Source organism: Vanellus vanellus (assembly GCF_965231255.1).
Source record: "Vanellus vanellus genome assembly, chromosome: 9".
Taxonomy (NCBI): Eukaryota; Metazoa; Chordata; class Aves; order Charadriiformes; family Charadriidae; genus Vanellus; species Vanellus vanellus.
This window is the reverse complement of record NC_138914.1, coordinates 23081156-23098963: the sequence shown is the minus strand read 5'-3', so window position 1 is coordinate 23098963 and position 17808 is coordinate 23081156. Positions and strand designations below refer to the sequence as shown.

General features: G+C 38.1%; 2 protein-coding genes across 2 annotated transcripts in view; one reads left to right on the top strand and one right to left on the bottom strand.

The window, feature by feature from the left end:
• Positions 1–17808, bottom strand: part of SYN2 (synapsin II) — a gene marked incomplete at both ends in the record, with an annotated part of 194440 nt that overhangs the window by 63059 nt on the left and 113573 nt on the right. The gene's annotated exons all lie outside the window — the stretch shown is intronic.
• Positions 2591–17808, top strand: part of TIMP4 (TIMP metallopeptidase inhibitor 4) — a 28501-nt gene continuing 13283 nt past the window's right edge. The window contains exon 1 of the mRNA XM_082487584.1: positions 2591–2901. Coding sequence (XP_082343710.1) covers positions 2772–2901 — 130 coding nt within the window. The 5' untranslated portion in view covers positions 2591–2771. The remainder of the gene's footprint in view (positions 2902–17808) is intronic.

Here is a 17808-nt window from a genome sequence, read left to right as displayed (position 1 = left end):
AATGAAGAAAATAGGAGTTCTGCTGAGGTTTCAAAAATTGTTGGCCTTTTACATTTTTGTGATAAGACTGTATCAATGTCGTCATGAAGAAATGAGAGATACGCCAACCGAAGAACTGCTCATTAGTTAAGACTCGCGTGGGAAGCAGAACAGCCAGTTTCAAGTCCCAGCTTTAAGTAAGTCCATGTACTGTAGCACTGCCGGGTGTACACGTCTGCTTTTCTTGCTGCTGTTGTGACCAGCTGTTTCATGTTAGGGGTGAGAAGCCTTCTAGCCACAAGTATCACTAAAATCCCCATTACCGCTGAACGGTCCTGTTGCGTATAGTATGTTCCAAGCCTATCCCTTCCGATGCGGACTGGGTCTAGACAGACCTACAGGAAATATATTTATTAAGAACCTCTCTTATGGCCATTTGCTTTTCTGCGTGCTTTAAATATTCCACCTATGTACAGATGGCTCTGAAAGACTCTTAAAAATTATTTCAAGGATAGCTGCAGACTATACTATAGAAGATCGTAATTAAAATGTGTTTTATGGCATTTGTAAAATTACCAATGAGATTTAGTTCCAGCATGCTTACGCTTCTATACATTCAGTTGAATGTAAGTATTTAATTCTCAACTATGTCTACAAGATAGTTGTGAATTAATTTTTAACTTTTCACAAACTTACTTTAAAATTTTGTTATGAGCATAATATTTTAGTTTGATTGTACGATTAGTTTGACTGCACTAGATATAAAGATCTTCAGGACGTGCAGAGCGTAGTAGTTTGATGTGCTGTTCTGGACAACCTCAGGCAGAACACACCTTAGTTAACTATCAAATAGGTGGACCTGCATGCTCGATGTGAAAGAAGACAGTTTGCCCAGCACATTTCTTAATTATCTGAATTTTACTGAATCGGTAATCAAATTGGTCTATAGCAGCAGCCATGTGATGTCATGTGGAAAGCAATCAATGGCTCTCAATTAATTCCTTCACCACTTTCCAATCCTACTGCCCTAAGTGAGACTTGAAAATCAATAGTCCTAGAACTACTGACCACAGCGGCCATTAAAATACCTGCTTTTTTTTTCTTTTTTTTTTTTTTGTGGCCTTCTTGGAGCTTGAACTTCCTGTGTAACATTTCAGCCTCACACCTTTTTTTATCTTTTCACGCACAGGAAAAGCTTCCTAAAAGAAGTAAGTTTCCTCCAGGTAAGAATGGAGATGTTAACAGGTCTAAATTTTTTTCAGGTGTTAGTCCTGGACTTGGATCCAACCTTATGATCTGAGGCCAAAACTTAAGGCTGAAAAAGTAAAAATTAAAGTATGGTTGCTTGAACTAAATCAGGACATAGTGTACAATATTCCTGGCTCAGCTTTGAATTTACATCTAACATCTAAAAATGAGACCCAGTTCTAATAATTCTGAATATTTGGTATTTTATTCTTTTTTTTAACAGACGGAGTGTGTCTCAAGGCGGGGGGGGGGGGAGGGAAGGAGAATCAGAGCTGTAAAACTGACCTCTTACTGTTCAAAAATAAAATAAATCTGCTGCTGCAAAACTTGTACACATCTATATAGAGATAGCGAGCTACTTGGTGTACACCTAAATCTCAGCCTCAACAAAATACATCTTCATGAGTCTGGCTTGAAATGGTTCAAATTATGTTAATGAATTTTCAATTCCTCAGCTTGATTTGTGAAGTGACAAAATATGCAGCCCTTTAAGCAGTTCTGTCCTGCATGTCAATCTATAAATGCATTTTATTACTCTCTAGTCAAACCTTATGTTGCTCCCTCATGAAACAATGTTTTTATAAGAAGAGGGTGCATCCGTGTTACACGTATCCAGATTGCTACAGCAACAAAAGTTCTGGAATTAAAAAAGATTTCCAAACTCTTGTATTCATGTCTGTGGTCCGCGTATAATGTGAGCCAGAAAATAGAGATCCAGATCTGTGTTGATTAGGGCTTATATTAATAAGGAGTGCAGAGAAAGAGCCGTGCCTCCAACATACACCAGTGGTATAGTTTTCCTTGTTATTTTAATTAAATCTGTGATGAAATAATAAAAAATGCCTTTTATTGCAGCTTTTAGTTTTAATTCTTTATTCCTTGTAACTAGCAATTGTTCAAGGCTCACAAACGGAGCATTGAAACATCGCCTTTTCATGAATGAAGTCCTGTCCAGGCTGCAAACAGGGACGTCATTTCAAGAAAATGCACAGAAGTGCAGGGGAAGATCAGGGACTGCAAATGAAAACAGAGCTTAAAAAAGGACAGCTTTGTTTACTTGCCCAAAATAGTGAAGGTAGCAGGACTAGTTTTTAAATTCAAACTGGAAGGGAATTTGCTAGAAAAAGATAAAATCTTTCTTCTGCTAAAGATCATAAAATCAGCTTCAGATACTTGTAAAAGATGTTTTTGTAAAGGCTTTTGATTATTAATAGTCCTACTGACTCACAACAGCAACATTGCAACGCTTACTAAGGTAACCTCTCTTCTGGTACAGTAACTTTCACCAATGATGTGCTTTTTCCTTCGAGGAAGGCGGAGTTCGGAGTTAGTGTCAGGGCCATAAATAAGAGGGTCCTATGTCAGGGAAATTAGAAGTCAGTTAACATAAGCGTATACTCCGAGCGAGCATTAGAGGGCTTTCCTAAACCACCCCGCTCTGCTGAAACCGAACTGCACGCGGAAGCAATCAGCTAGTTATTAGGAAGCGTAGACAGAAAACCAACCGTAAGAAAGCATTTTCTCTTGGCTGCCCGACCAGCAGCATGAATCCCGTCCCCAGTACCTTGTTGTTTTCAGCGCTCCTGCTCCTGACCCAGAGAAGGCAGGAGGTGGTGGAGGCGTGCAGCTGTGCCCCCGCGCACCCGCAGCAGCTCATCTGCGACTCGGCTTTAGGTGAGTCACAGCCACCACTGGCTTTTTGCTCCGACGGGGGGAAATCCAGCGCAGTGACTCCCACTGCCGCGATGGGGTTTTGGACAGCCGTAGAGGAATCTGTTTAACCAGGTGGCTTAGTCTCACCAAAGATTTTAAAACAAAATGACTGCAGAGATGCCTTTTAAAGAGAGGGCTATGGAAAAAATAAAGTGAGTAGCTGTTCTGCTCCTCTTGTTTTTCCAGAACATTTTGTGGTTACAAATTGGTGAAATTGCTGTATTATTTAGTGCCTTTTTTTTTTTTTTAATAGGAACAGCTTCTATATTAGGTCCTGACTTAGAGTAAGCAGGGAAGAATACCTGAATTTTCCAATGGCTCCTGTTAATAGTATCTGTAATAGAATATTCTACCTAAATATGTCTGCTATGCATAAACTATGCACATAGGTGTTTTTTTTAGGGGGGGGGCCGCGCCAAGATAAAAGACCCCAGTGATAACAAGTTGAAACACTTGATCTTTGTTCTGTTATACTACAATTTCTTTAATTAGTTGGGGGGGGGGGTGGGTGTCATTTTCCAAAAATACTTGAGCAGGAAACTGATAGGCCCTTTATTTTCTGCAGATAAAGTGGCTACAGCAGTTCTGTATAAATATAACTTCCCAGTCTTTAGGACAATTGTGTTTCATGATATTCAATCAGCACTGTGGCTGTCAAAAATCTTCTAGAAAGAAAGGAAGTATCTCAAAATTAGACTGCATGAGGATAAGAAAATGTGAAATTTTGCAGTCTTTTGATTTCATTAGCTCAAGCTAAGGCTGGTTAGCTTCCATCTAGTGTGAACAGTAAATGTAGAACATGAGTTTCCAAAGTGTCACAAAATTAGCATCTCTATGGGGCAGGCAATACCTTCTGCATACTGATTAATTGCTTTTATACTCTGACAGAAAATCTTTGTAGCCATGACAAACTCTAAGCTCTGTTTGTGGCCATCAGTTAAATTGGTTTTTAATCTGGTTGTGTTAAGCAATCTTTTTCATTAAGTTACCTCCACCGGGCATTACAAACTTGGGGTTGTTTGAGGTGTGAAAGAAAATAGGAGCTTAACCATGTATGTATACGTTTAACTGTATCAGTCTGCTGCATTCTTATACATAAGAAAGTGATAGTTTTTCAACAGACTCGATGTAGAGATTTTTCTAAAGAAACCACTTCACATTATAGAGGAAACTCAAAATACTCATCATAAACCATCTTCCTTATGGAAGCCATTCTGCCCATTCTTATTATATATATTAAGATTTATTCCTTTCATAGATACATTTTACAAGTGGTAGAGTTAAGCTACTTTTTATTTATATTTAAATACTGAAGAATATGAAATAAAACTACTTTATATGAGGACTTGATGCTTAAGTTCTCACTTCTATAAATATTCCTATTTAAGTAAACTTCACCTTTTGGCTAAGGAATGTTTACTCCAAGGATCCCTTTGTTTAACATATACAATTTTAAAATAGCATTTCTATATATTATAAAATTAGACAGATGTAGATATTCATTCACATAAATATGTGTATACATATTTTTATATATGAATTCGCATACAGGCAGACATAAAACCTGCTCTGAGCACTTATGGGAGAATTATTTGATTTGCTTTGGCTACAATATCTTGCATAAGCAGAGCAAAATTACTCTAAAGGAGCTGGAGAAGCCCATTGGAGTTGGGTGCTCCGTGTCAGAGAAACTCCACCGGCCGGGCTGGCCAAGGCAGCTCCTCTGTCCCTGATGCCAGCAGCCTGTTTGTTCTCGCCAGGGCCCGGCGCTGTGCTGGGGCTGCCCTGGGAAAGGGGCAGCACAAGGCTGCAGCCCCGGGCACAGCACCATCCCCTGGGAATGAGGGCTCTGCTCCACAGCCACACCTGTGTCCTCTGGGCCACCCAATTCTTAAGAGGGACTGTGAAATCCAGGCCATGCTGTTAAATACCCCATGCAGTAGCATACCTCAAACTCTGCCTGTTAATAGCGCCATACTGAAAAATTACTTTTTTTTAAAGATTTAAGAAGATTCAAGATTAAGTTAAAGATTTGTACTTCAATTTCAACATCTTCATACTTCCAAAATATTGATAAACAAAGAAAGGGACAGCTCTTCAGCTACCAAAATCGGGGGGAGCTGAATGCTAATCCAGCTATTTGCTGACACTATGCAACTTTTTTCACTTTTTTTTAAGTTTATCCATCCCTGTACCCACAACCACATTCAAGTATTTCCTTGCAGAAAAAAAAACCCTAGCACATCTTATAAAAAAAAAGAAGAAACTATGCCATGCCTCTAAATTCCGCAGTAAAGTAAAAACCGAGACAAAGTCTCAGTCTCTCTCACAGAGCTCACCAACCACTATATGGACTTCAGTTACGGCATTATTTCTCAGTTTCACTATCTATCTGTAACATTTCCTTTTGGATCCCTTGGGATTTGGGTGGAGTGAAAGTGAAGGGTTGAATCAAGAGACATTACTTGAGCCACTAACTGAATGTGTGAAGCCACTCAGAAACCTTAGCATTTATGAGATACCCAAGAAAAAAACAAGCAGAGAAATTCATTAAGTCTGAGACAAGCTCTTTTCACTTTTACTTTTGTCCAAATGATTAGTGCTGTGACACTTCGCCTCTTACTGTCAGAAGGCTTTTGTGGCTTTACTCTTTCTGAACACCCACAGCAACCCCACAACCTGAGTACCCTGGTAGAAATAAGGGGCTTCCTACACAGCTAGAGTAGGAGAGAGCTGCTGGTCCTGCAAGGTGCTGCCTAGAACTGAAATAAGGGATGAGAGAAGAGCCCTGCAGGTGCTACATGGTTGTACACTGCAGGAAGAACAGTGATGATGGGTAGCAAATCACGATGCTGTGCCAGTCCTGCCATTTATCTGACCTTGGGTTTGGTACTCTTCCCGCCTAGCCTTAAGAGGGTGTGATTTTGTACAAACGTGAGCAGCTTTCATGAACGTCTCAGTAGATTTAGATTTCACTTCAAAGAGAGACAAATCCTGGTTTGTAGGAAGTGCCTAGCACCATGAAGATACACACCTTTTATAAAAAAAGGGAGATTAATTCCTTTCATGTTCTAAGTGGTGCTGAGGCTCTCCTAAAAGGTCCTGAACGTCTTCAAACCCCAATGAACACCTACGCTTCTCAAGAGGACTTTCACTGGAAACGGAGGTGGGAGGTTTATGAACAGGCAGTTCCACGCACTGCTCTGGTAACTATCAGTGCTGACCCTCTCACCCCACCAAACAATCCAGGAGGCTTTCTCCTTACAGCAATGAAATGTGATGAGGATGTGCTGTTTGACATTTCAAATCCAGTAGTGAGGCACCACAGTTTCAAGCAGATACAAGAAAATTGCTCTGATAATGGATTTTTGGGAGAGAACCATGGATGCAGTTGAGTTTATCAGATAGTATCGAGATAACAGATTTCCCTTTTGCCACTGGCTTCAGTCTCCCTGGACTCAATTCTAACGTTTGCATCAAATGAGACAACCTGCAGAGAGAAATGGTATCTGTGGACAGGACTGATTCCTTTCTAAAGTCTGTCACTTTTAATTCATACTGGTTTTTCCCCCTTAGGCATAAGCAAAGTTATTTTTTGGACAGCAGGAAAAATATGTAAATACTTTGCATTTCTTAGCTATGTAACACCAGAACCCTACCTTTAAATTTAGATGTATTCTTTCTGATTTAAACTGTCTTATTGTTGTTTGTTTGTTTTTTTTTGTTTTTTTTTTTTCTTAAACACGTATTGAAAATTGTATTTTTACTGAATATTGGGCACCACACTCCAACAGAAATGACTCATAGATTCTGAGTACAAACAAATGTATAATATAGCTTCAGAGAATAGTTCTACAGCTTTGGAGAAGAGTGGCACATTTCGAAACATGATGGAAGCTTTACAGCTGGAGCTTGGCAGCATTTTCAGCCTGTTAAAATCTCGTAAGATCACTGAGATTAGGCATTGTAAAGATGTGCCAGATGATATATTAAATTTTAATCATGTTTAAAAATAACAGTAAAACTTTTATTTAAATACACCAGAATTAAGTTTTCAAAGTCAGCTCCTCTGGGATAAAACTACAATATACTATTTCTTTGTTATTGAATTTCATATTAAAACTTTCATGGCTCAGTGTCCCATGATTTTTCCGCTCTGCAATATAATACCTAGTTTTGTACTGGGATGGATTAATTCCTACATTATTAGAGTGGGAAGTAACTTTACCTGATGGGGAAAATCAGCATTGGAAAAATGTATTAGAAATGTAGACAGTACTTCTTCCAAATTAGGGGAGAAAAGGTGAACAGTGAAATTAAATTAGACTTTATATTTTCTATGTTTATTTTAATACTCACCATATTCTTAATCTCACAGAGTCTACTTGCTGTGAGCAGCTTGATTATAGATGCTGATAACCCACATGTTTAGGTTGATGAGTACCTTCAGCAGGGGTTTTGACACAAAATTAAGCATCTATGTAATTAATCTTCATGTGTTTGGGAGTACGGCGTTCACACAAACAGTAATAACCATACCACATAACAAAAGACCATTAAAGACAGGGGTGCAACAGACCTTAGCCTCCTGTGAAGGTTCCAACAGAGCCCCATAAGAAATCCCAATCCCGAGGTGGTTGCTGGAGGGAACGGGCAAGACGGCCTCACTGCAGAAGGCTGTTGGCAGACCCTGGCAGGATCCCGGGTCACCGGCCATGCCCTCAGACACCACAGGGACAGACATGGGGTCACACCACTTATGTCTCGCAGTTGCCTATGGTCTTCTAGACTTCTCCTCCATGGCAGGGAAAGACTACAGTACTTGGCGTATGATCTGCCTTTATGTTACTGTCCTGCCAAATGAAGGCAGGTCTTACTGCTTCATAGCAATGTCCTTCCTCTAGAGTGGAAATTGGTGACAATAATGCACAGGTATATTTCCAGAGTAACTTCTCTCTGACTGGAAAGGATTATGCAGCTACCATTTCTCAGGGGTCCCACGCAGAAATGAAAGCCAAGTTTCTATACCAAGAATTGTGAATCCGATTATAGAAATAATGTACTGGACTTTTGCTGTTCTAGCTCTCTCTCAAACAACAGATAAAAGCACAGCACCTGAGCATGTTTCTTGCAGGAATTATTAAGTTGCGAGACTGTATTAGTGCCATTGAAAGAGCATGCTGCCAGAACTAGATTTGCAGAACCCTAATTATATTAACCAATGAATCATCTTAAAACCAGCTAGAAATTATACTAATCTCAAAAGTACTGTTACTCATATTTGGTAGGTTTAATGCAGAGGTGCTGAAAATGAGGTAATGGTAATTCTCTTACCCTCATGTGCTCAGCAAGTGGCTGAGAAAAGCTGAACTCCGGTCCTGCGCTCGAGAGAGTCCCGCAAGTGGTCAGACCACAGTATTGGCATGTCGGAATCATTAGCAGTCATACCCTTCCCAATGTCCGCTTTTTGTTATATGACTAATATTAAGTTCATTAACAAAAATTATTGAGAAATAGACATTTTACCCTTAACTCACATTTCAACAGACTCATAAACAATAGAAATACCAAACCCACCTTCCACCTATTTTGGCTGTACAACATCCAACCAAAGTCAGTTCTACAAAAGGGAATAGATTTCTTTTCTTCTGTAAGTATGAAAGAATTACATAGTAGTTTTTCTTACTGGTCTGTTAGGTACACTTTTATACACATTAACAGTGTTTTCAAATAAAATTTAAAAAACCCCAGACAACAGGAATCCTAGGAAGTTACTTAGTTCAAAGTAGCTACTGATGCACTTAGAGTGAAGCTCTTCTCAAAGAAAAAAATATCTGCACCCCTGCCAAGGCCCATCGCTGGTACAAATGCCTGCACATTACAATTAAGTTATAATTGCAGTACATAGAAATTTCTTGACATTGTAGCCTGAAACTCCTAAAGGCTTTCAAAAATACAAAAAATGACTGTACTGACTGCAGAGATACGGTGCTGTTTTCGACTACTTACAACTGCACGTATTTGTACCTGTCTCTGCTGAACGTTCAATAAAGCACTTCAATATGCATGTGCAGTGAATTGTCGGAGAGCTGCTACGGCAATGGCAGTTGGAGTCCTTCCATTTGCAGATAACATTTAACAAAATGTTAGTGAAACAGCTTCGTAGGATAAAGACCGAATTCCTCGTTTGGGAGTAGGAAGCATTAACCGAATAAGATCTATAAATAGCCTTATATCTACTTCAGGTTTTAAGACAGAAGCAAACATATTGTGAACTAACTTCAAAATTCCATGTCTAGTTACTTTCCTAACTTACTTTTCAGTTCTGAATGTAAGACTTGAATTGCGTTGCCAATATCGTGCAACTCTAAGAAATAATTTCCAATCTTCTGTAATTATCGTTCTTCAGAACCCTGCCATTTCAGCATGAAAACGGGGCTCAGTCTGGAAAAATGCCGTCACTCTCCTTTCCTTTGCTTGTTGAACTTTTTCATGGCAGTGTTCCCAACAGCTTAAAACTTGTAGCTGTAAAATGAGGTGGCATCATGAAACTGAACAACAGGGCAGAATTTTAAGGAGCCAAATCCACTGAGCACAACACTCCTGTCCATGAGAACGTAGTTGACAACCATAAAATAATCCAGCTTTAGTGAAAAAAACAGAGCTGAGTATTGTGTAGTAAAATGAAATCTCAGAAGAATTATGCTAGCTGCCCAATTTAGAAGCAACTCAGTAACACTGACTCATTGCTGAGTATGTTATAAACGCAGGATAAAAAAAAATAAAAAAATCAGGAACTGTGTTACTTTGATTTAAAAGCATGCGTTATACCACTAAGAAACTAAAACCCCGTGATTTCAAAACCAACATTCTACACACGCTGTGTGGAAAACAAAATGCAAGCTTAGAAACAAAGATTAAATAATATAAAACAGAACATGAAAGGCTGCCAAACACTTAATCCTATTAATCTACCAATTTTAATCCCTAACTTTCTCATTAAAAAGTATCTCAATAACGTGGGGTTTCTTCCGCATGGAGGAAGGGACACGCAGCTACCAATGGAAATCTACAATAACATTATGTATGTTGTTCTACAGACTTTAGAGCATAAAGAGAGGGTTATTCTTCAGCTGAAATTAGGCAGATGTTGATTACTAGTCAAATGATGTGGTATTTGAGGCTTGTGAAGTAGAGAGAAATATTTCTGGTAACATGAGGAGCAGCTGTAAAAACAGTGCAGAAAAATAAAACTGACCTTGAACAACATTAGGAAATTATGCTATTTTTTAGGTAATATTTAAGTTAAAAGAATACCACACATCTGTTAAACACACACTCACCTCTTCTATTTGAAACTTTATAAAATCTAGACTTTAAAACCTCACACTCATAAATTGCGTGTATTCTTCTAATTAAAAAAAAATAAAACTGCATAATCTTCTGGTTTAGCAAGGAAGCCAAACCTGATCAACTCTTGCCTTCAACACAAGGAATTTTTGCATCCCGAGCCAGAAACACACAGAGATTCACAAAATCCTGACCTACCTGAGAGTCCTAATGAGCTTAAATATAGGCCTCCTACATTCCAAAAGCCTCAAATGGAAATGCATTTGGATGCAGACTAGCAGTTTTGTGTTAATAAACCACAAAAGAGTAACCAAATTCTGCAAAGCATATTTGTTGAAAAATAATACGGTGCAAATTAATATCCATATGAAATGGTGATTAAATAATCCTTGGTATCTGTTTATCGACTTCAGAAGTATTCATGGGTTTTTCAAGCAGGTGAGTTGTTGGGACTGCAGTAATTTTTTCTGAATAAAAATGCCTCAAGTAACATCGAAGGATGACATATCTTAATTTCTCATCTAGAAAAGAGACGTGTTTCACTGTTGTCTTGTGTAACTAAAACATTTGTCCAGTAGCTGTATTAATAGGGTAGAGGGACCCATACTGATTAACAAGTTAAGCCTTTTCAAATGCATTGGGTGACCTTTCCCTTCAATGTGAAATACGTAAGGTCTATCCACCATCATTTTCTCTTTGTTTTCTGTTCTGCGTTGCGTTAGTAGAATCTAGGTCTGGCCCAATGCTTAATTTAAACTAATCGTTGCCTTCAGGAATTTCCACAGAGTTCTTTTAGCCCAAGTGATGAAGCTTCACTATAAGGATTTGACTTTTCCGTTACAGATATGATTGTTATCTCACCACCCTTACCTTCTCATGCCACTGGAAGCACCACCAAGACCAGGCGATGCTCTTCCATACGTTGCTTTCCATAGAATAAAGGAAAAAAGTCTGCTACTGTTATAGTTACGATCTTCAATAAGCTCAGTGGTTACAGATCCAAAACACTTGTGTCCAAATAGTTGACTAAGCTCCACTACTTTTCTTTCTTGTGATTTCAGAAAGTGTGGTTCAGTTAATTACTGTGCCGCTGCTGTAGTTATTTTATAGATGGCTATAAGCATTTATTGCTGGAATATCAGAAAACTAAAATACAAAGCAGGACAAAGAACATTGCTTTTACATCCTAACTAGCATAACCATCTTTTGAACTAAAGATTCTTTGACTTTGGGTCTAGGAGTGGTGGAGGAAGAGTGAACAGTAACAATGTGGACTTCCAGTTAAGAAACCCATTCTGCAAACACAGAGGAAAAGATTTTTTCAGATTCCCTCAGTAGTAGGACAGTTTTGCTGCTGCTGCATTCTGTTTATATCTAGAACTGAACTAGTACAACAGTTTCAAACACCTGAGTTGGGTTAGAGGTTGGAAATGAAACTGCTGTTTGCTGATCTGTCTTGTTGAAAGATAAATGGAGAAGATGAGCTGTTTGCTAAACACGCTTGCTCTTTTTCAGCTGTTTAAAGATCACTCGATAACATCTTCCTTGGTTAACGAGAGAGAAAAGAAAGTATAGGGGTTTAATGTTAGGTTTCCACCCCCAAAAGAATCAGGATGATCTAGCATCTCAGCAGGTCTTCTGTATAAGAAGAAAAAAAAAACTTGAATACTATGAAATTATTTTTCAGAGGAGATGATGGTGGCCAGCAAATTTTGGTTAAAAAAAAAGGCAACAAACCCCACTGATGGTAAAGCATTTGGACACCCATGGCAGAAGTGGTGTCTAGCTGACTAGAGTGCTTGACATAGAAAGAATTATGGCCATTGTAAACCATATATATATATATAAAATAGAAGAACATAATGAAACAGACATATTTTGCATGAAAAGGACGGAACCTAAACCACATGGATGCCAAATTCTCCTTTAAAGCCTTTAAAAATGAGTACAATAATGAACAGAAGAAGAAGCCCTTTCAGTGTTCCAGTAAATTCATAGCAAACAGATTCTGAAAGATCACAAATAAATCTGAGTCAATTTGCAACAGTGCAAGCTGCCTATGAGTTTAACTCAGGTTACTTATCGTAAATACAGATACAGACTTACATGCCTCCAAGCTGAAAACCAAATAACTGAACCGATAAAAAGTAGAGTAGCTTTTGAAAACATAGAGTACAGACCTTTTTGCATACAGTGCAGATCACCTCAACTCAAAATATGTAAAATAGAGTTACAGCACTAGGAGACCCTTTTTCTGGACTCAGAGCAGAGAAGAATGAAAAAAAGTATAAATGGGAACAGCATAAAAAGTAATGGTATTTTTATGAGACTATAGTTGGCAAATCCTTCAGCACGAACAGAGAAACCAGAATATTTGCTGTTAAGGGACTTGCTTTGAAAAGGTCTTAAACATTTCAGGTTAAGGGCAACTTATTAAGTCATAACATTATTCTCATGGTACTAGCACTTGATAGTATTACTCATTACTTTGTTCATTAAAATGCAGCAGACACGATCCCTGCTCCAAGCGACACATGTAACACATGCAAAGGTTTTCACAACTACTTACGATATCAATGGATACACATATTCTCTAAGTGAATCACATGTGAATGCTCAAGTACCTATATACAGTACAGACACTTCTACTGTATTTCATACCTTTCTTTTTCAGAGAGTTCAAATAACCGAGAGAGCATTACTGCTAATTCTTTTGGAAGCGAACACATGCAAATCAAATACTGAATCACAAATGTAAGAAAATAAAAATCTTTGTTCTCCTAAAAATTGTTTCCAAGTCTCTAAAATAATCTGCTTTAGAAATATCAAGAGTGTATGTAAAGCTACACGTTAGGTATTTAATTACTTATTTTAAAACATTATTTTAATGTCAATCAATCAATCAATAATTTTGGCCTTCTTTTGCACAAATTGCCTTCTTTTGGCAGCACTAGCGATACCTGTGGTTTAAGCCACAGTTACGATGCTCCTTTGGTATTGCTAATGCTTCTTTCTTCCTTTCATATGTTTTTTGAGAAATTATAATCTTTTCCATATACAGATATATGAATACATATTACATGAATATTTAAGCAAGTTAATTTGCTTTCCTCATTGGTGAAACTGAAAGCTTTACAATAAGCAAATGTGGCAAGTAAGTCTGTTATATTGCTGAACAGTTTAGCATATTTAGTTAAAAATATTGCAGTTACATAGCTAACACTATACAGATGGGACAGTTGCTCTAAAGTATGGAGTAAGAATTTCACAACCTCTCGTACACTTTAGAGGTTTTGTAAGCAATATAAATCGGTGGCCACTACACACTATTTTATTTAGAATTCCATCCAAGCTCTCTTTTCTATCTTTTCCATCCGGTGCAGTATTGCTTTAAAGTGGGTTCATTATTTTTTGTCAGTTGTGACAAGTTCTGTACAGATTCCTCTCTCTTTTTGAGGTTCAGATTATTCTCCTTGCCTGCTGACTCTTTTCCCTCTCTGCAAGAAAAATTAAGCATATCAAATGTCTCGTTTCCAATATGAAGAATAATATTTTTTTTATCATATCTCTGTACTCACAGAACCCAAGTATTCAAAACTGTGTTCTTGGGTTCCTCTGACAGCTTTGATAGCATTACTTGTCAGTATCTTCTTCAAGAGACCAAGAGTTTGCAAGATTGGACCATAATATACCGGGTATGGTATCTACAGCATCTAGATCCAAAGAAGGTAAATGACATAGTGTGTCTACACCCTGTCTTTGGACTTCCGAGGCATTTACTTTGGACTCCTAGCATTATTTTACCATAATGTGAGTTTAGGTGAATACCATAGATGAAGCCAGTTCTGCTCACAAACTTTTAGTTCGTTTGCTTTCTGGTTCTTCGCATTTCAATTCTTGACCGGTTACAGATGCCCGATTTAAACTGGAAGCAAATCGGACCTGCAATTCTGTATGCTGGCCAGACTACTCTGAACATCGAAATTCCACCTGGAGCAGCGCTTTGGTTACAAGGAGCAATGAATTACAGTCCCTTCTGTGACTGCAAGCTGGATCCGCTGAAGATGGGCACTGCTGAAAATCTCATTACCAGATTTGCCCCCATTCTTCTGTACAGAATACAAAGTGGTTTAACACTTGTATACTACAAGGAGGGGGTGGTCCTGGACTGTGCTGATCACTAATAGAGAAAGAGTGACAGGGTTTGAATAAATCCCTTCCTTAATCCTTCAGGTAAACACTCGGAAGATAATCACCTACCCTTTGGTTGCAAATGTTTGTTAACAGACAACTCTTGGCTTAGCTTTGTTCTGGCTGTAACATAATCTGTGGCACTACCAACACAGTACTGCAGTCTCAAGTTATTTCGAAGTAGTTTATCCCAGTATTCAAAATGTATTATGTCATTGCTTAGTTAATGCATCAATTCTGGAAGTTTCCCTTATGATACCACAAAATAAATAAAGGCATATAAATTTAAGTTAAGCGCATCTTTTATAGTTAATTTAAATGAGGAGCCTATGTTCTTAAAAACAGACAGGCATTCCTTTATCAGATGGTCTGAAGTGTATTAGCACCACTAGGAATTACCACCAGGTAAACAGAATTTACTATGAATTTCTATTTTGATACTCCCAACTGTGTAGGAGGATAACACTCATTCATAGCAGAGGTTACAAAAAGACCGTAAATAAAAAAGAGTATAAATATAGTTTTACAAATGTTTCATAGGGAGCCCTTCCCCTCTCCACTATTCAGAACGAAGAATGGAGATCTTGATATGGAGGGAAAAGCACATGCCTGGAAGTACTACAAGCATATCATGACAGGAACGGACAAAGCCGTTTCCCCCGGCAAGCCTGTGCGGCCTGCAAAGCCCAGATGCAGTTCCGCTGTCTCCTGGTTTACTATGCAATCGCTGTCGATGGCTGGACCTAGAAACTTGACCTTTACAACTTCCAACAAACAACTTGGACTCTATTCTCCTGAACGTTCTTTTGATAAATGCTTTCAGTGAGCGCATAAACCCGAGACACACTACAGCCACTGTCGTATTCCCACCATGTTTTCAGTAGCCAATGATCAGAACAACAGAGCCGCTAAGGTGCAGGAACAGAGGCAACTGAAAAATTACTGCCATTTCTGTAGTAGTGGTATTTACTTCCTTTGGATATAAAAAATAGCATTAAATCTTACAGAAGTGTTTGCAATGAGGCAACATCCAGAAGAGCAAGCCTCTTTCATTATTCTCTTTTGAGAAAAGAGTCTCCATAAAGGATTTTGATTAAAAAACCCAAAACCTTCCTCTGCCCCCAAAAATCACAAAGACTTTTGGACATGAAGAATTTGTGAATTCAAACATCAATTTCTGAATAAACACAAGGTCTCTGTGGTTGGGGCTCCTGCAGTTGTCACTGTGGTATTTCCCCATGACCCATATTCTGGGTGTGATCCTCCAGGAACTGGAGACATTTATGTCGCAAGTTTAAGCTACTGCACCCCAAAGAGAAAAAAAGTTCTGACAGATAGATAGAAGTTTCAAGTAATCTTGAGCAGAAACAGCTGCATATTGCGTGTGTGAATGTTTTCATTTTGGTGATATTTTTAGATCTATATATAAATTCATTTGAATATAGGGGCCTTCAAAATTATACACATACGTATTATGTGTCCATAGTTTTGCTTTATTTCATCCTGTATACTCTGACTGATATGTACGTTCAGAAAAACACTTCTTTTTTTCTATTTTTGCACATTTAGATGCTTTCTTCTATCTTTTCCCATAAATATTTGGGATGCTGTCCTCAACCCATCCACATAACAACCATACACTTTTATTTAGATCCCTCTCCTTGTGCCACTTATTCTTGTCCCTACAGGAACAATAGCGTCTGGCAACAGCTTGATTGAAGTGTCTGACATTAAAGAGACAGGTAAAAATAAGTGTCCCCCAAAATCACTCCTCATATTTTAGCTAATTAAATGAAAGGGCTAAATTGAAGCAATAAAATATAAGAAAAAAAAAGTTGCACGAGTCATTATCACAACCTCCTTCATAACTTTTTAGTAACTCTTCCTGTCAAGATAGTTTTTTAAGTTTCATTTCAAGGTTTTTGTAGCAAAGTTGATTCTGATTTTAAACTTCTGTGATATGATACAAACTTTCCTGATTTCTTGAGAGAAAGACTGCTTAAAAGTGATGAAGTTTAAATTTCTATTCAGATATCCATACAGCTATGCTGCAGTCTGCAAACTTAGTTTGAAGTGAACTGGAGGCTAGGACTGATTCTTCCTCCAGATGCCTATTTGAAGGATGTTGCTACTCCTAGTTCTGATCTCAAATCTAAAGAGGTATCAAATTATCAGGACATGTCAGGACTCACTGCTCTTATTTTCTTAATGAAGGCTAACATACCCAAGCAGCAAAAATATTCGGTAGAAAGGATGGAGAAGTCTGTGACTTTCCTTTGCAGTTTAGGCAGCTGCCTATTTTTGGTGCAGCGTCAATGACGGAGGTGTGGTTTCTAAAATGTGCAAGTGGCCTCAGAGGAGCATAAAAGGTGACAAACGCCAGGGCAGAGCAGGGATACGACGGGCTGGCACAGTCCTGATACTACAGCTTCCTCTGCATGCAGAACCACGCCGCTTCCTTCATGGACATCAGAATCTACTGCAAGGCTCAGGGACAGGATCTAGCCTTTTTTTTACAAAAACAGCTAAGGCATCCCAGTCTAGACAATCTTGCCCTTCTGTTCATTAATCGTCCTATTGCCGAAGGACTGGAGCTCATTAAACATGGAGTTTTGCTTTAAGCTGCAACTCCCTAACAAAAATATATTCATTTACAAATTGTAGGTATTACATAGTTTATCACTGATACAACGAAAACTCCAGTGTGGCTAATATTTTAAATGGGATGCATCCGTCCTGATAATAATCTATAAATCTCTTAATTCTACAAGACAGTGAAATATTTTTCTTCTGATAGAAGTCATACCTCAGAAACAAAAATACTGAACTAAACCCAACTTAAGTAAAGCAACGGTTTAACAGTAGTCCGTATTTCTCAGAGGACTGTGATCTTTACATACTTGACAACTTTGTTCAGGATGCAGCAGTTTTTAGAGTACAAACAGATGACAAAAGAGATTTTCAAAGCTCCAAGCGTCTGCCTCCCATTTTGTCCATCTTTAACATTTACACTCTTCTTAGCAATATTTTTATGTATTTTTGAGTTCATGTATTTAAAGTAAGAAAGCACATAAGAAATTATGATTTCGTGTTCTTATGTCCAGTAATAACTTAAATATTTTCCTACATATTTTTCATAATATAGTTGCTGATATTTAACAGATACTGGGGAAAAAAGAGCTCGTTTCTTCATCAGTTTTTACCTTCTCCCTTACCTCCTATTTCTTAGGATAATAAAGTTAGTCTCAAGAGTGAACAACAATTTGTTTTCCTTTTTGAAGGAGTAATAAAGTTGATTACTTTTGTTGAGTGAAGTTGCCTGTCTTC